This window comes from Entelurus aequoreus, linkage group LG10, assembly GCF_033978785.1.
Source record: "Entelurus aequoreus isolate RoL-2023_Sb linkage group LG10, RoL_Eaeq_v1.1, whole genome shotgun sequence".
Taxonomy (NCBI): domain Eukaryota; kingdom Metazoa; phylum Chordata; class Actinopteri; order Syngnathiformes; family Syngnathidae; genus Entelurus; species Entelurus aequoreus.
The window spans coordinates 46,432,438-46,450,055 of record NC_084740.1 but is presented as its reverse complement, the minus strand read 5'-3'; the positions used below and the strand labels follow the sequence as shown (position 1 = coordinate 46,450,055).

At 35.0% G+C, this 17,618-nt stretch overlaps 2 protein-coding genes across 3 annotated transcripts in view; one reads left to right on the top strand and one right to left on the bottom strand.

Annotated features, from left to right (window-relative positions):
• LOC133658695 (SR-related and CTD-associated factor 4-like) overlaps positions 1 to 2,528 on the bottom strand; it is a 63,846-nt gene extending 61,318 nt beyond the window's left edge. The window contains exon 1 of the mRNA XM_062061013.1: positions 2,323 to 2,528. Coding sequence (XP_061916997.1) covers positions 2,323 to 2,352 — 30 coding nt within the window. The 5' untranslated portion in view covers positions 2,353 to 2,528. The remainder of the gene's footprint in view (positions 1 to 2,322) is intronic.
• On the top strand, positions 1,257 to 16,451 carry mlnr (motilin receptor). 2 transcript variants are annotated; one of them, XM_062061045.1, is made up of 4 exons: positions 1,257 to 1,334; positions 9,746 to 9,872; positions 12,377 to 13,173; positions 15,991 to 16,451. In XM_062061045.1, exons 3-4 carry the CDS (start codon positions 12,399 to 12,401, stop codon positions 16,287 to 16,289), a joined length of 1,074 nt encoding a protein of 357 aa, XP_061917029.1. In that variant the 5' UTR covers positions 1,257 to 1,334; positions 9,746 to 9,872; positions 12,377 to 12,398; the 3' UTR covers positions 16,290 to 16,451. The 2 variants fall into 2 exon arrangements, with proteins under 2 accessions (XP_061917029.1, XP_061917028.1); XM_062061044.1 differs by lacking the exon at positions 1,257 to 1,334 and adding an exon at positions 3,235 to 3,490.
• The last annotated feature ends 1,167 nt before the right edge of the window (positions 16,452 to 17,618 follow it).

Sequence of the window (17,618 nt, the reverse complement as noted above, 5' to 3'; positions counted from 1 at the left end):
AAGAAAACTGTTTTTTTGTCATACACACAAAGTATGCAAAATCTTCCACCAAAAATATTTTTCAAAGTGGAATATTTGATGTGAAGTAATCGGAGCCTTGGATAGGTCAATAATTCATAAAAACATTGATTTTGATTCTATATTGTGTTTTGAGCAATGACAGTTTAAAGAAAAAAAACATATTCATCTTATTAGTCAACATTGAAACTTTTTCTAAATTACATTTCACCTTTAAGCTTTTTTATTTCATTTTTGTTATGTTTTTGTTTATTTTAAATAGTATTTTTAGAATGTGCCGTGGGCCTTTAAAACATTAGCTGCGGGCTGGAAATGGCCTCTGAACCACACTTTTGACAACCCTGCTATAGATAATAAAAAATGTAATGTGATAAGTCTATGGATAAAAAGTTGATCATAACGCACAGTCAGCATCTCTGCTTCAGTAAACAATGACGGTGATGATGTCAGCGATGCGAGCGACACTTGCCAACTTGTCAGCCACTTCTCCAAGAGACTCCTTTTGAACACTCCTTGCACTTTAACACTTCAAAAGGCACATATTTGTTGACCTGCAAAGTATGTTTTTGGGGTGGAGGAGTCTGGTCGGGTGCTGGTTAGCTTTAAGCTAAAAGCTAGCCTGTCTCCATCCTTGATGGATGTCGATACAGCGGGAGATAAAAGTGAAGTTTCCATGGACTCACAAAGACTAAAACAAGTCATTTACTGGAGACATGGCACAGGATGAAGTTAAAAATGTTGACTTTACACTCACCTTAGTGTTTACCATCAAGTCTTTCTTTTGACATCACCTTGTGGTAAAGCTGTCCCAGTGCAAACTGAGGCATTATTTGTCATTGATAAAACTTTTGGTGAATCAAAATTCACGACGAATAAAAACGCAATAAAGGCGGACGGAAATTTCATCCATCCATCCATTCTCTACCGCTTGCCCCTTTTGGGGTCGCGGGGGTTGCTGGAGCCTATCTCAGCTGCACGTGGGCGGAAGGCTGGGTACACCCTGGACAAGTCGCCACCTCAACGCAGGGCCAACACAGATAGACAGCATTCACACTCAAATTCACACACTAGGGCCAATTTAGTGTTGCCAATCAACCTATCCCCAGGTGCATGTTTTTGGAGGTGGGAGGGGCCTATCCCCAGGTGCATGTCTTTGGAGGTGGGAGGGGCCTATCCCCAGGTGCATGTCTTTGGAGGTGGGAGGAAGCCGGAGTACCCGGAGGGAACCCACGCAGTCACGGGGAGAACATGCAAACTCCACACAGAAAGATCCCGAGCCCGGGATTGAACTCAGGACTACTCAGGACCTTCGTATTGTGAGGCACATGCAAATCTAAACAACAAAACACCGGCGGAAAGCGATAATTGATCAAATAAAAAACACAAAAAACAAACCGGGCAGTAAAAAACAAATCCGCGCGGGCCTCCGTAATTGTGCGTCTTTTCTGATTTCAATGCGTAAAAAGACACAAAAACACATTACAGGTATGACATTTTCAACAAAAAGGAGCCATATTGACTTTGTGTAAAAAAAAAGTTGATGAGATTTAAATGCATTTTTACCTGTTTTAATCATCCATAAGTTCACGGGGAAATGATACTTAATCACTAGAATCGTCTTAGTAAAAAGAGTCTGATAATACTGATTACATGTATATCAGTTAATTATTTACCATGTAACACACATGATCATAACCAGATTGCGTTGCGTGGACGTCTCTGTGACATCTTAGTGGTGTTTCATTCCACAAACAACACACGCAAGCGACAACAATTGACAACAAGTGGAACACTGCATTGGAACAGGACACAAATAAACAGCCGACATGGTGCGACAGCAACTGTTTACATGCGTCGACAAACATTGCCTGGAATACAGAAAATGTTATGTAAAGAGGAGAAAATAAACTAAATTGGATGTACCCCGCCTTCCGCCCGATTGTAGCTGAGATAGGCTCCATTGCCCCACGCGACCCTGAAGGGAATAAGCGGTAGAAAATGGATGGATGGATGGACATTCGTGACAATTTACGCTACAACACAAACACGTGCACAGTCTGCTAGGTAACCATCGACCTCCATTATTAGCATTAGCTTAGCATTAGCTTAGCAGTCGGGTCGAAGGCCTTGCGGGCTAACACTTAAGCAGTCAACACAAACACTCACCATCTCTGTTACAATCGACGTTGCAGTCAATAAACGTCCATTTAAAACAAATGTTGACATAATATTGTGGTGATTGTATGTCGAAGGTTAGCATTAGCATTGCGAAGTCGCCCTTCGTAGCAGAATGTTGCACTTTACCTCCGAGTTGAAGGCGTTCACCGCTTCCATTGTGCCCAATGCCACTGCACGTAGTGTCCGTCTAGAGTGTGTTACTGGTCAGTCACCATGTGCGGTCACACTTGCAGTCACAACTAAACAAGCAAGTATGGGAAAAGCAGGATCCGCTTCTTCGTCGCAAGCTAGCGTCGTGCTAGGGTCTGACGTCACACACGTCCTCGGCCTCCATTGGCTGCTGGCAAAGGGACATATTTGGGCACTATCGCCACCATGCGGACGGAGGTGTAAACACAGCCACCAGTATATATATATATATATATATATATATATATATATATATATATATATATATATATACATATATATATATATATATATATATATATATATATATATATATATATATATATATATATATATATATATATATTATACACTTAAATATTAAATGTTGGTTCATAATAACGTGTGGTCCTGACATATTTAGCAGAGGTGTGGACTCGAGTCACATGACTTGGACTCGAGTCAGACTCGAGTCATGAATTTGATGACTTTAGACTCGACTTGACAAAATGTAAAGAGACTTGCAACTCGACTTAGACTTTAACATCAATGACTTGTGACTTCACTTGGACTTGAGGCTTTTGACTTGACATGACTTGCTACTCGAGTCAGACTCGAGTCATGAATTTGATGACTTTAGACTCGACTTGACAAAATGTAAAGAGACTTGCAACTCGACTTAGACTTTAACATCAATGACTTGTGACTTCACTTGGACTTGAGGCTTTTGACTTGACATGACTTGCTACTTTCTCCAAAACCCAAACCTTAAAAAGTTATTTGGGAGCGCTCCTTATCTTTCATTTTATACGTCTGTGTCTATAAGCGTGTGTGCTGCTTGTCAGCTGGTGTGCTGTCAGTACAACAGCCAATCAAATTAAATCTACGTTGTTTTCATCCCACAGCTCTCATCCAATCCAATTGCAGGACAACCACCGAACATGAGTTGTCAAACAATGCGGCAGTGAGAAACAATTATGCCAAAGTTGGTTTCGTTCGGGTATAAAAACTACGACTTGGTCAACAAAAAACGAATTGCCGTATGCAAATCACGCAGTTCGAATATTACAGACGGAGACGCAACAACTTCCAACTTCATTCGACATTTGAAGTTGCACAAAGAAGGGTACGTTTTGAATGTAAGATAACGTTTATTGGCTAAGTAACACGACTTTTATTTGCTGTGTAGTTAAATAAGTGAGGCTGTAAACTCACTGCTAACGTTATAACCATAGACATCTTATAAGGGTACGCAGCATCGAGCGCTACTGCCTACTGGCGCAGACGAGACGCGGAGCCGCCATCTTGGAGTGGTGATCCGCTCCACTCAGTGCAATTCATTTGGCAGGAGCAATGAACTGTCAGCAAATTTAATTAATCTTACCTCACTGAATACCACTGATTTTCACGCGTTTTTTGTCATACGTGTAGCTATGATAACGGACACATGTTTTGGCGTTTTTATTATTCATAGTTTGCTTAACAGTAATATAATATTCTTATACGCTATAAATGACCAGACGTCCGAGATCAAAACTGGGAATATAATCCCAGAGAAGGGGGAAAAAAACGGTCAGCTATTTTTAAGTTGAAGAAACAATATGATTAGATTATATATACATGCGTATATCCTACATAAACAATGTATGAATACATTAGATATCTATATATTTTAGGGACCTATAGACTGTAACTCTGTTGCTGCAGCAGCAGAGAGTTTATTCTGTCTTGACACTTTGTATTGATATTTTGTATTACATTCTTCCCTTAAATGATAATGTTTACAGTGATTGTTTTATATCTATTTTTTATGTATGTCGCTTTGGATAAAAGCGTCTGCCAAATTCTTAAACATATATAAACACCTGAAAGTCTTTATATCAGCTAAAACCACCAATCTGTTTCACTGGATTCAGAATAAAACCAAATGCTGTCTTACCCAACAATGTTAGTATTTGAATATTGTTACTTGAAGACTTATTCCTGGTTACAATTATACTGTTAAGAAAGTATTGTCTTATACTCTGCCTAAAATGAGAATGCATCATAATCAGTGGCGGCTGGTGAATTTTGTTTTAGGTGGGGCTGAAAGTTTGTAAACCAAACCCCTGTAGGGGTGTCATCCTCCCCCAGAAGATTTCTTTGTGATTCTCACATACAAATATTGAAGATCTTTGCTCCTTCTCAACTTTGTGGTAATGTTATTTTCATAAAATACAACCAATAGTATGTTAATGTGTGTTTTTGCAAATGTGTTTATTCTGTAAAGGAATGAGTTAAATGTTTAAAATTGTTTAAACTATTAAAATGACTGGTTAATAGTGCTATTATGAATTGCAATGTCAGCACCATTTTTTTCCCTGCAATTTCGAATGCACTTGTTTTAATAAATAAATACAGCGTTTTAAAAGCAAACACAATCTGTGTAAAAATATTAGTCTGTGGTTAAAAGGACTTGAAAGGACTCGAAACTCAAAGTGCAGGACTTGGGACTTGACTTGAGACTTTCTAGTCTTGACTTTGGACTTGACTCGGGACTTGCCTGTCTTGACTCGGGACTTGACTCGAGACTTGAGGGCAAAGACTTGAGACTTACTTGTGACTTGCAAAGCAATGACTTGGTCCCACCTCTGATATTTAGTAATATTGAGTCGTTCATACACACTTAAATATTGACTCGTTCATAATAAGGTGTGGTCCTGACATATTTAGTAATATTGAGTCGTTCATACACACTTAAATATTGAGTCGTTCATAATAACGTGTGGTCCTGACATATTTAGTAATATTGAGTTGATCATCCACACTTAAATATTGAGTCGTTCATAATAACGTGTGGTCCTGCCATATTTAGTAATATTGAGTCGTTCATATACACTTAAATATTTAGTGGTTCATAATAACGTGTGGTCCTGACATATTTAGTAATATTGAGTCGTTCATACACACTTAAATATTGAGTCGTTCATAATAACGTGTGGTCCTGACATATTTAGTAATATTGAGTCGTTCATACACACTTAAATATTGAGTCATTCATAATAACGTGTGGTCCTGACATATTTAGTAATATTGAGTCATTCATCCACACTTAAATATTGAGTGGTTCATAATAACGTGTGGTCCTGACATATTTAGTAATATTGGGTCGTTCATTCACACTTAAATATTGAGTGGTTCATAATAAGGTGTGGTCCTGACAATATTTGGTAATATTGGGTCGTTTATACACACTTAAATATTGAGTGGTTCATAATAACGTGTGGTCCTGACAATATTTAGTAATATTGGGTCTATCATACACACTTAAATATTGAGTGGTTCATAATAACGTGTGGTCCTGACATATTTAGTAATATTGAGTCGCTCATACACTCTTGAATATTGAGTCGTTCATAATAACGTGTGTTCCTGACATATTTAGTAATATTGAGTCGCTCATACACACTTAAATATTGAGTCGTTCATAATAAAGTGTGGTCCTGACATATTTAGTAATATTAAGTCGTTCATACACAATTAAATATTGAGTGGTTCATAATAAGGTGTGGTCCTGGCATATTTAGTAATATTGAGTTGTTCATACACACTTCAATATTGAGTCGTTCATAATAACGTGTGGTCCTGACATATTTAGTAATATTGGGTCGTTCATACACTCTTAAATATTGAGTCGTTCATAATAACGTGTGGTCCTGACACATTTAGTAATATTGGGTCGTTCATACTCACTTAAATATTGAGTCGTTCATAATAAGGTGTGGTCCTGGCATATTTAGTAATATTGAGTTGTTCATACACACTTAAATATTGAGTCGTTCATAATAACGTGTGGTCCTGACATATTTAGTAATATTGAGTTGATCATCCACACTTAAATATTGAGTCGTTCATAATAACGTGTGGTCCTGCCATATTTAGTAATATTGAGTCGTTCATACACACTTAAATATTTAGTGGTTCATAATAACGTGTGGTCCTGACATATTTAGTAATATTGAGTCGTTCATACACACTTAAATATTGAGTCGTTCATAATAACGTGTGGTCCTGACATATTTAGTAATATTGAGTCGTTCATACACACTTAAATATTGAGTCATTCATAATAACGTGTGGTCCTGACATATTTAGTAATATTGAGTCGTTCATACACACTTAAATATTGAGTCGTTCATAATAACGTGTGGTCCTGACATATTTAGTAATATTGAGTCGTTCATACACACTTAAATATTGAGTCGTTCATAAAAACGTGTGGTCCTGACATATTTAGTAATATTGAGTCGTTCATACACACTTAAATATTGAGTGGTTCATAATAACGTGTGGTCCTGACATATTTAGTAATATTGGGTCGTTCATTCACACTTAAATATTGAGTGGTTCATAATAAGGTGTGGTCCTGACAATATTTAGTAACATTGGGTCGTTCATACACACTTAAATATTGAGTGGTTCATAATAACGTGTGGTTCTGACAATATTTAGTAATATTGGGTCTATCATACACACTTAAATATTGAGTGGTTCATAATAACGTGTGGTCCTGACATATTTAGTAATATTGAGTCGCTCATACACTCTTAAATATTGAGTCGTTCATAACAACGTGTGTTCCTGACATATTTAGTAATATTGAGTCGCTCATACACACTTCAATATTGAGTCGTTCATAATAAAGTGTGGTCCCGACATATTTAGTAATATTAAGTCGTTCATACACAATTAAATATTGAGTGGTTCATAATAAGGTGTGGTCCTGGCATATTTAGTAATATTGAGTTGTTCATACACACTTCAATATTGAGTCGTTCATAATAACGTGTGGTCCTGACATATTTAGTAATATTGGGTCGTTCATACACTCTTAAATATTGAGTCGTTCATAATAACGTGTGGTCCTGACACATTTAGTAATATTGGGTCGTTCATACACACTTAAATATTGAGTCGTTCATAATAAGGTGTGGTCCTGGCATATTTAGTAATATTGAGTTGTTCATACACACTTAAATATTGAGTCGTTCATAATAACGTGTGGTCCTGAAATATTTAGTAATATTGAGTCGTTCATAAACACTTAAATATTGAGTCGTTCATGATAACGTGTGGTCCTGACATATTTAGTAATATTGAGTCGTTCATACACACTTAAATATTGAGTCGTTCATGATAAAGTGTGGTCCTGGCATATTTAGTAATATTGAGTTGTTCATACACACTTAAATGTTGAGTCGTTCATAATAACGTGTGGTCCTGACACATTTAGTAATATTGGGTCGTTCATACACACTTAAATATTGAGTCGTTCATAATAAGGTGTGGTCCTGGCATATTTAGTAATATTGAGTTGTTCATACACACTTAAATATTGAGTCGTTCATAATAACGTGTGGTCCTGAAATATTTAGTAATATTGAGTCGTTCATAAACACTTAAATATTGAGTCGTTCATGATAACGTGTGGTCCTGACATATTTAGTAATATTGAGTCGTTCATACACACTTAAATATTGAGTCGTTCATGATAAAGTGTGGTCCTGACACATTTAGTAATATTGAGTCCTTCATACACACTTAAATATTGAGTGGTTCATAATAACGTGTGGTCCTGACATATTTAGTAATATTGAGTTGTTCATACACACTTAAATATTGAGTCGTTCATAATAATATATTAAATGTATATAATATATATATATATAATAATGATACATAAATATATATATATATATATTATACACTTAAATACTGAGTGGTTCATAATAACGTGTGGTCTTGACATATTTAGTAATATTGAGTCGTTCATACACACTTAAATATTGAGTCGTTCATAATAAGGTATGGTCCTGACATATTTAGTAATATTGAGTCGTTCATACACACTTAAATATTGAGTCGTTCATAATAACGTGTGGTCCTGACATATTTAGTAATATTGAGTCGTTCATATATAACGTGTGGTCCTGACATATTTAGTAATATTGAGTCGTTCATCCACACTTAAATATTGAGTCGTTCATAATAACGTGTGGTCCTGACATATTTAGTAATATTGAGTCGTTCATATATAACGTGTGGTCCTGACATATTTAGTAATATTGAGTCGTTCATCCACACTTAAATATTGAGTCGTTCATAATAACGTGTGGTCCTGACATATTTAGTAATATTGAGTCGTTCATATATAACGTGTGGTCCTGACATATTTAGTAATATTGAGTCGTTCATCCACACTTAAATATTGAGTCGTTCATAATAACGTGTGGTCCTGACATATTTAGTAATATTGAGTCGTTCATATATAACGTGTGGTCCTGACATATTTAGTAATATTGAGTCGTCCATCCACACTTAAATATTTAGTCGTTCATAATAAGGTGTGGTCCTGACATATTTAGTAATATTGAGTCGTTCATATATAACGTGTGGTCTTGACATATTTAGTAATATTGAGTCGTTCATCCACACTTAAATATTGAGTCGTTCATAATAACGTGTGGTCCTGACATATTTAGTAATATTGAGTCGTTCATATATAACGTGTGGTCCTGACATATTTAGTAATATTGAGTCGTTCATCCACACTTAAATATTGAGTCGTTCATAATAATGTGTGGTCCTGACATATTTAGTAATATTGAGTCGTTCATATATAACGTGTGGTCCTGACATATTTAGTAATATTGAGTCGTTCATCCACACTTAAATATTGAGTCGTTCATAATAACGTGTGGTCCTGACATATTTAGTAATATTGAGTCGTTCATATATAACGTGTGGTCCTGACATATTTAGTAATATTGAGTCGTTCATCCACACTTAAATATTTAGTCGTTCATAATAAGGTGTGGTCCTGACATATTTAGTAATATTGAGTCGTTCATCCACACTTAAATATTGAGTGGTTCATAATAACGTGTGGTTCTGACATATTTAGTAATATTGAGTCGTTCATCCACACTTAAATATTGAGTGGTTCATAATAACGTGTGGTCCTGACATATTTAGTAATATTGAGTCGTTCATACACATTTAAATATTGAGTGGTTCATAATAAGGTGTGGTCCTGACATATTTAGTAATATTGAGTCGTTCATCCACACTTAAATAATGAGTGGTTCATAATAAGGTGTGGTCCTGACATATTTAGTAATATTGAGTCGTTCATCCACACTTAAATATTGAGTGGTTCATAATAAGGTGTGGTCCTGACATATTTAGTAATATTGAGTGGTTCATATATACATAATACATAAGGTGTGGTCCAAGAGTGTTTGCACAGTGAGTGACGAGGACGGCAGCAAACGTGGATGTCATCCCTCAGCGAGTGTCCAGACGCGTCAGCTAACAACAACTGATGGATGCTTTCACCCAGGAAGCCATTTTTACATGATGGCTGTGAAGGCACCAGGATGGAGGATGGTCTAGCGGCACATCTTCATCTCACATCTTCGCACCAGCTGCCATCCAGGAGAGTCTGACAAGTTCTTCTTCTCTTCAAGGTAAATCCTCTTTCTTTTCTCACCAACTTTATCTGAATTCATGTATTCATAATATGTAAACAATGAACCATATTCATGTTCATAATATGTAAACAATGAACCCTATTCATGTATTCATAATATGTAAACAACGAGTCATATTCATGTATTCATAATATGTAAACAATGAACCCTAGTCATGTATTCATAATATGTAAACAATGAATCATATTCATGTATTCATAATATGTAAACAAGGAATCCTATTGAAAGTGAACAAATGTACTCATTCTCTCCTACACAGCCACCTGATTAGGTTTTGGATTGATTGATTGAAACGTGTATTAGTAGATTGCACAGTATAGTACATATTCTGTACAATTGACCACTAAATGGTACACACATTCAGAGCATCTTCTCCGTGCTTGTTCCTAATGTTCCTAATATTTTGGTGACTCTAGTCAGCAAATGTGTTATATATTCCTCTCGTGGTTATGATTTAGTTGTAAATGTAAATTTTATTTAATTTTTTTAATCACATCAGGTTTTTTTGTTGTAGAAATATTCTTAGTTTTTAATAAAATAAAGATACGTAACTATTTATTTACCCATGCAAAAGTTATTAGCTATTTTTTTAAATGTTGTCAATCATAGCATATTTTTGACAATTGTATTAAAATTAAAATACAAATAAAAAAAATTGCTGCCGTTTTGGTTAGCAATGTCTTTCTTTCTTAGCCATAGCATATTTTTGACAATTGTTCCCTTTTTAATGAAATAAAAATACATCATGTTTATTTATTGAACTCTCTGTATGCAACAACAACAACAACAACATTTGCTTCTGTTTTGAATAACAATTTTCATTTTGTTTATTTAATCACCACATTTTATTTGTGAAAATGATCATTTTAATAAAATAATAATAAATAAAGTAATTTTTACACATGCAAAAATTGCAGTTGTTTTTCTTCAATTTTGTTCATCACAGCACATGTTTTAACCAATTAAAGCTACATTTTAACACTTTTTAATCAAGTGCCACAAAAATACATTTACTGCTGTTTTAATTTTTTTAATTGTTGTTGACATATTCTTAGTTTTGAATCAAATAAAGATAAATAACTATGTATTTATCCATGCAATAACTTTTGTTAATCGCAGCACAATTTTTAACAATTAAAAAAAAAAATGTACAATTAAAATTTTGTTTTAACAATTACAAAAAAAAATTAACAATTTTTATTTTTTTTTTACAATTTTTAATCAACTAAAAATCCTCAATCTAATGATCTATCAATGCCCAAAAAACGTTTGCTGCTGTTTGGGTAGCAATTTCTTTCTTTCTTAGTCAGAGCATGTTTTTGACAATGTCTATTTTTAATTAAATAAAAATAATAAATAATAATAATAATAATAACAAATTATTTACTAATGTATATATGCCACAAAAAAACATTTACCGCTGTTTAAATTTTTTTTATTGTTGTTTACATATTCTTAGTTTTTCATCAATTAATGATTAATAGCTATTTATGTATCCATGCAAAAATTTTAAATTTTGTGAATCATAGCACATTTTTTAACAACTTTAAAAATAAATAAAATGTGTTTGTTGATATGCAGCAGAAAACATTTACTGCGGTTTTAGGTAGCATTTTATTGTTTAAAATATTGTTAGATTTTCATCTAATAAAGATAAATAACTATTTATCTATCCGTGCAAAAATTTTTGTTAACAGCAGCACAATTTTAAACCATTTTTAAGCATTTATAAAATAAAAAAACATTTTTAACAATTGAAAAAATATATATAATAATTTTAATCCATTAAAAAGCCACAATCTATTGATCTATCTATGCCCAAAAAATATTTGCTGCTGTTTTGAGTAGAAATGTCTTTCTTCCTTAGTCAGAGCATGTTTTTGACAATGTCGTCTATTTTTAATGAAATAAAAATAAAATTGATTTATATGCCACAAAAAACATTTTCCGCAGTTTAAATTATTTTAAATTGTTGTTGACATATTCTACGTTGTGAATCAAATAAAGATCAATAACTATTTACCCATGTAACAATTTTTGTTAACCGTAGCACAATTTAAAAAATGTTAAAACATATTTTTTTACAATTTCTAACAATTTAAAAAAAAAAAATACAATTTCTAAATTTTTTAAACAAATTTCTAACAATTTTTTTTAACCATTTTTATTAATTTAATTTTTTTTTAACCCATTTCTAAAATTTCAAACATTTTTAAACAATTTTAAACAATTTGTATTTTTTTTAAACAATTTTAAACCATTTTAAACCATTTTTTACACATTTAAAACAATTTTTAACCATTTTTAATAATAATTTTTTTTTTAAAATGTTTAACCCATTTTTTACGATTTTAAACAAATTTTTACAATTTTTAAACCATTTTAAACCATTTTAAACACAAAAAAAAACGTTAATTATTTTTTAACAATTTTAAACAATTTTTGAATGAAGTAAAAATCCACCCCCTCTTGGTCTTCAGTATTTTCCCTGAAGGAGCAGCCATGCCCTGGACCAGGCCGCAGGTGGAGGTGGAGGTGCCGCAGCCGGCGGCGTCGGCGCAGGACCACCACCACTACGAGGGCTCGCTGTTCCCCACCTCCACACTGGTGCCGGTGACGGTGGTGTGCATGGCCATCTTCCTGGTGGGTGTGGCCGGCAACACCATGACCATCCTGATCATCCAGCACTCCAAGGACATGAAGACCACCACCAACCTGTACCTGTCCAGCATGGCGGTGTCCGACCTGCTCATCTTCCTGTGCCTGCCCTTCGACCTGTACCGCCTGTGGCAGTACGTGCCCTGGCTCTTCGGCGAGGCGGTGTGCCTGCTCTACCACTACGTCTTCGAGGGCTGCACCTCGGCCACCATCTTGCACATCACGGCGCTCAGTGTGGAGCGCTACCTGGCCATCAGCTTCCCGCTCAGGACCAAGGCGCTGGTGACCAGGCGTCGGGTGCATTACGTCATCGCCGCCCTATGGGCCTTCGCCCTGGCGTCGGCGGCGCCCACGCTCTTCCTGGTGGGCGTGGAGTACGACAACGACACGCGGCCCGACCTCGCCGCCGGCCAGTGCAAGCACACGGGCGCCGCCATCAGCTCGGGCCAGCTGCACATCATGCTGTGGGTGTCCACCGCCTACTTCTTCTGCCCCGTGCTCTGCCTGCTGCTGCTCTACGGATCCATCGCCCGCAAGCTGTGGAAGAGCAAGGGCCACGTGCAGGGAGCTAGCACGTTGGCGCGCCAGCGCTCGCACCGCCAGACCGTCAACATCCTGGGTCAGTTCCCAACACTTCTACTAGTATCAGCGCTCTCTGCACTTGACTCGAGCATGTTAACACTAGTATGCTAACGTTTTTGCTAGCTCTTTAGCTCATTTTCTATGTTTTAACCTAAAAATCATGATTTTTCATGCTTGGTGCCATCTTAGAACAATGCTAATGTTAGCATGCTAACATGTTTGCTAGCTCTTTAGCTCATTTTGTATGTTTTAACCTAAAAAAAAAATCATGATTTTTGATACTTGGCGCCATCTTAGAAGAATGCTAATGTTAGCATGCTAACATGTTTGCTAAATTTTTAGCTCATTTTATATGTTTTAACCTAAAAAAAATCATGATTTTTGATACTTGGCGCCCTTTTTAGAAGAATGCTAACATTAGAATGCTAACATGTTTGCTAGCTTTTTAGCTCATTTTGTATGTTTTAACCTAAAAAAAAAAATCATGATTTTTGATACTTGGCGCCATTTTAGAATAATGCTAACGTTAGCATGCTAACATGTTTGCTAACATTTTAGCTCATTTTGTATGTTTTAACCTAAAAATCTTGATTTTTGACACTTGGTGCCATCTTAAAAGTATGCTAATGTTAGCATGCTAACATGTTTGCTAGCTCTTTAGCTCATTTTGTATGTTTTAACCTAAAAAAAAATCATGATTTTTGATACTTGGCGCCATCTTAGAAGAATGCTAACATCAGCATGCTAGCATGTTTGCTAAATTTTTGTGTATCTTGTGTTTTTTATGTTGATTTAAGAAAATATATATTTAAAAACAAAAACAAAACAAAAAAACGATACCGATAATAAAAAAAAAACGATACAGATAATTTCCGATATTACATTTTAACGCATTTATCGGCCGATATAATCGGACATCTCTACACATGACCTAATGAAAATAATTCTATAAAGTAACATTATTAGTGTTTCTCATAATGTATTAGTGAGTGAATAATGCAAACAAGACTTAGGACTATTTGTTTTGATCATTCAGGAATGCCCCATGGCGATGTTTGCTAGCATGCTGGAATGAGCGCCACAATAATTAGCTTAGCATGGCTCCAGCGTCTTGGTGTCGCCGTGCAGTCACTTTGCGTGCAGAGATTGTGTGCGTGCTGATTGGTCCACCAGATGATTCATATTGGAGTTACTTTCTTGTCATGGCGGAGATATAAATGGCGTCGTTAGCACGCGGCGTACGAGAGCTGCTGTCTGCCATCAAATTAGGTTTTCATGTTGGACCTTCATTAATCAGCCGCTAATTGCAGTTTGCATGCTCGTTAGCTGCGGTCATGTGACCCTCGGGCCTTCATGCTAATGCTAGCAGTCGTCGATTAGCATCAAGCATGGTCACGCACCTTCAAAATGTCAATAATGATCGTATTTATATATTTCATATATTTTTAATATATAAATTGAACAGTTTTATTGTATTCAATAATGACAGATTTGTTCTTAGCTTTTAACAAAATAAATTATTTTATTTATATATTTAATATATGAATAATATATATGATGACCTATTTTATTTTATTCTATAACAGCAGAGTTGTTGTTAGTTTTTAATACAATTAATTATTACATTTATATATTTCATATATTCTAAATATATCGGATTAACTCTTTTTATTTTATTCAATAACAGCAGATTTGTTATTGTTCTTAGTTTTTAATAAAATATATTGTATTTATTTATATATTCAATATAGTATTAAAATATGTATATTGAACTATTTTATTTTATTTAATAATAGCAGATGTGTTCTTAGTTTTTAATAACATTAATTATTGTATTTATATATTTAATATATATTACTATTTAATTTAATTTAATAACAGCAAGATGGTTTTTGATACTTGGCACCGTCATACAAGTATGCTAACTTTCTTCTATATTAGCACGCTAACGTTTTATGCTAGCATTTCTGCTACTTTTGTTCATTTAAACATGAAATCATGGCTTTTGATACTTGGCGTCGTCATACAAGTATGCTAACTTCTTCTATATTAGCATGCTAATGTTTTATGCTAGCATTTTTGCTACTTTTGTTCATTTAAAAATAAAATCATGGTTTTTGAAACTTGGCGTCATCATACAAGTATGCTAACTTCTTCTATATTAGCATGCTAATGCTTTATGCGAGCATTTTTGCTACTTTTGTTCATTTAAACATGAAATCATGGCTTTTGATACTTGGCGCCATCATACAAGTATGCTAACTTCTTCTATGTTAGCATGCTAACATTTAATGCAAGCATTGTTGCTACTTTTGTTCATTTAAACATCAAATCATGGTTTTTAAATACTTGATGCCATTATACAAGTATGCTAACTTCTTCCATATCAGCAAGCTAACTATTTGTGCTAACATCTTTGCTACTTTTAAATCTACAAAGCATTAATTTAGATACATCTTGCAAGTATGCTAACTGGTTGGTTTGATGCTAGCTTTCCAAGGTTGGATGGAGAGAGAACATGAACATGACCATGAACATGAACATGAACATGAACATGAACATGAACATGACCATGACCATGACCATGAACATGAACATGACCATGAACATGAACATGAACATGAACATGACCATGAACATGAACATGAACATGAACATGAATATGACCATGACCATGACCATGAACATGGCCATGAACATGACCATGACCATGACCATGAACATGAATATGACCATGACCATGACCATGACCATGACCATGAACATGAACATGACCATGACCATGACCATGACCATGACCATGAACATGAACATGAACATGAGCTGATGATTTGGTTTGTGTTCCGCCCCCTAGTGGTGGTGGTGCTGGCCTTCATCATCTGCTGGCTGCCGTACCACATCGGACGTAACCTGTTCGCCCAGGTGGACGACTACGACACGGCCATGTTGAGCCAGAACTTCAACATGGCGTCCATGGTGCTGTGCTACCTCAGCGCCTCCATCAACCCGGTGGTCTACAACCTCATGTCACGCAAGTACCGCGCTGCCGCCAAGCGCCTCTTCCTGCTGCACCGCCGGCCCCGGGGGCCCCGCCTCCAGCGCCGCCGCATGGAGCATGTGACCTCGCTGGACCAGAGCCTGACGGGCGTGTGAAGACCAGAACCAAAGTCACTTTCAGGAGAGCGCTCCACTTTCTGAAGTGGCTCCAGTACAAAATGGCGTTGCTAGGCAACTTCCAATCAGATCAATAATTGACAATTCTTCCTTTAATGGGGGATGTCCTAACTTTTTAACCTAAGACATTTCTATTTGTCATTTTCAGAACCAAAACAATATTTACATTTTTTTTAACCGATTATAAAATGCTAAAATGAAGTCATTTGTCCTTTATTTTGTTATTTTATTTAATGCTTAAATCTGTAGATTTAAAAAACTTAAAAATATATATGTATATGTTATGCTCTTTTTTTATGGAAACCCCCAAATATTGCAATATTTTCCCCCAAAAATGTCAAAGTGGAATATTTGGAGCCTTAAATATGTCAATCATTCATAACAACATTGATTTTGATGCATTATTATTTTTTTAGCAAAGACAGTTGAAAAAAGTCCAACTAAAGTCCTTGGGGACCCAAATGGGTCCCACTCATTAAACTTTAAAAAAAGTTCTTGTTTTTTTTCTACTTTTAACACTTAAATCTCTAGATGAACTTCAGATCTATCTTTCAATTATACATATTTATTATTTGTTATGTTTTCTTATATTTTATGCCCTTTTTGTCAAAGAAATTGAGTTTTTTTATGACAAAAACACAAAATATGTCATATTTGATGTGAGGTAATTGGAGCCTTAAATATGTCAATCATTCATAACAACATTGATTTTGATTCATTATTATTTTTTGAGCAAAGACAGTTAAAAAAAAAGTCCCTCTAAAGTTATTAAGGACCCAAAAGGGTCCCGCTCATAAAACCTAAAAATAATAAAGAAAAAAGTTTTGTTTGTACTTTGAACACCTAAATCTCGAGATTAACTTCAGATCTATCTGTCGTTTATCCATTTTTCTTATTTTTTATCTTTTCTTATTTTTTATGTTTTTTTACGGCAAACACACAAAATATGTCATATTTCCCCCCCAAAAAGATTTTCAAAGTGTAATATTTGATGTGAAGTAATTGGAGCCTTAAATATGTCAATTATTCATAACAACATTGGTTTTGAGTCATTATTATTATTATTATTTTTTACAAATAACAGTTTTAAATAATAAAACAGCCTGCATGTTAGCTTTGTGTTATTAGAGTTAACATTGCAACTTTTTTTTGTTACATTTCACCTTTTTGAGCTTTTATTCCGCTTTTTATGTTTTTTTTTTATTATGAGCTGCGGGCCCCAAATGGCCCTGGGCCACACTTTGGACATCCCTGGTCTGACTGGCTTAAACATGTCACGTTGGGGCACAAAAGTCACATTTGATCATA

Excerpts from the sequence above, each read along its gene's own strand:
- mlnr (XM_062061045.1), top strand. The coding sequence starts at position 12,399 with ATGCCCTGGACCAGGCCGCAGGTGGAGGTGGAGGTGCCGCAGCCGGCG. Across the intron at positions 13,174-15,990 it reads CCAGACCGTCAACATCCTGG|TGGTGGTGGTGCTGGCCTTC; the intron begins GTCAGTTCCCAA and ends TCCGCCCCCTAG.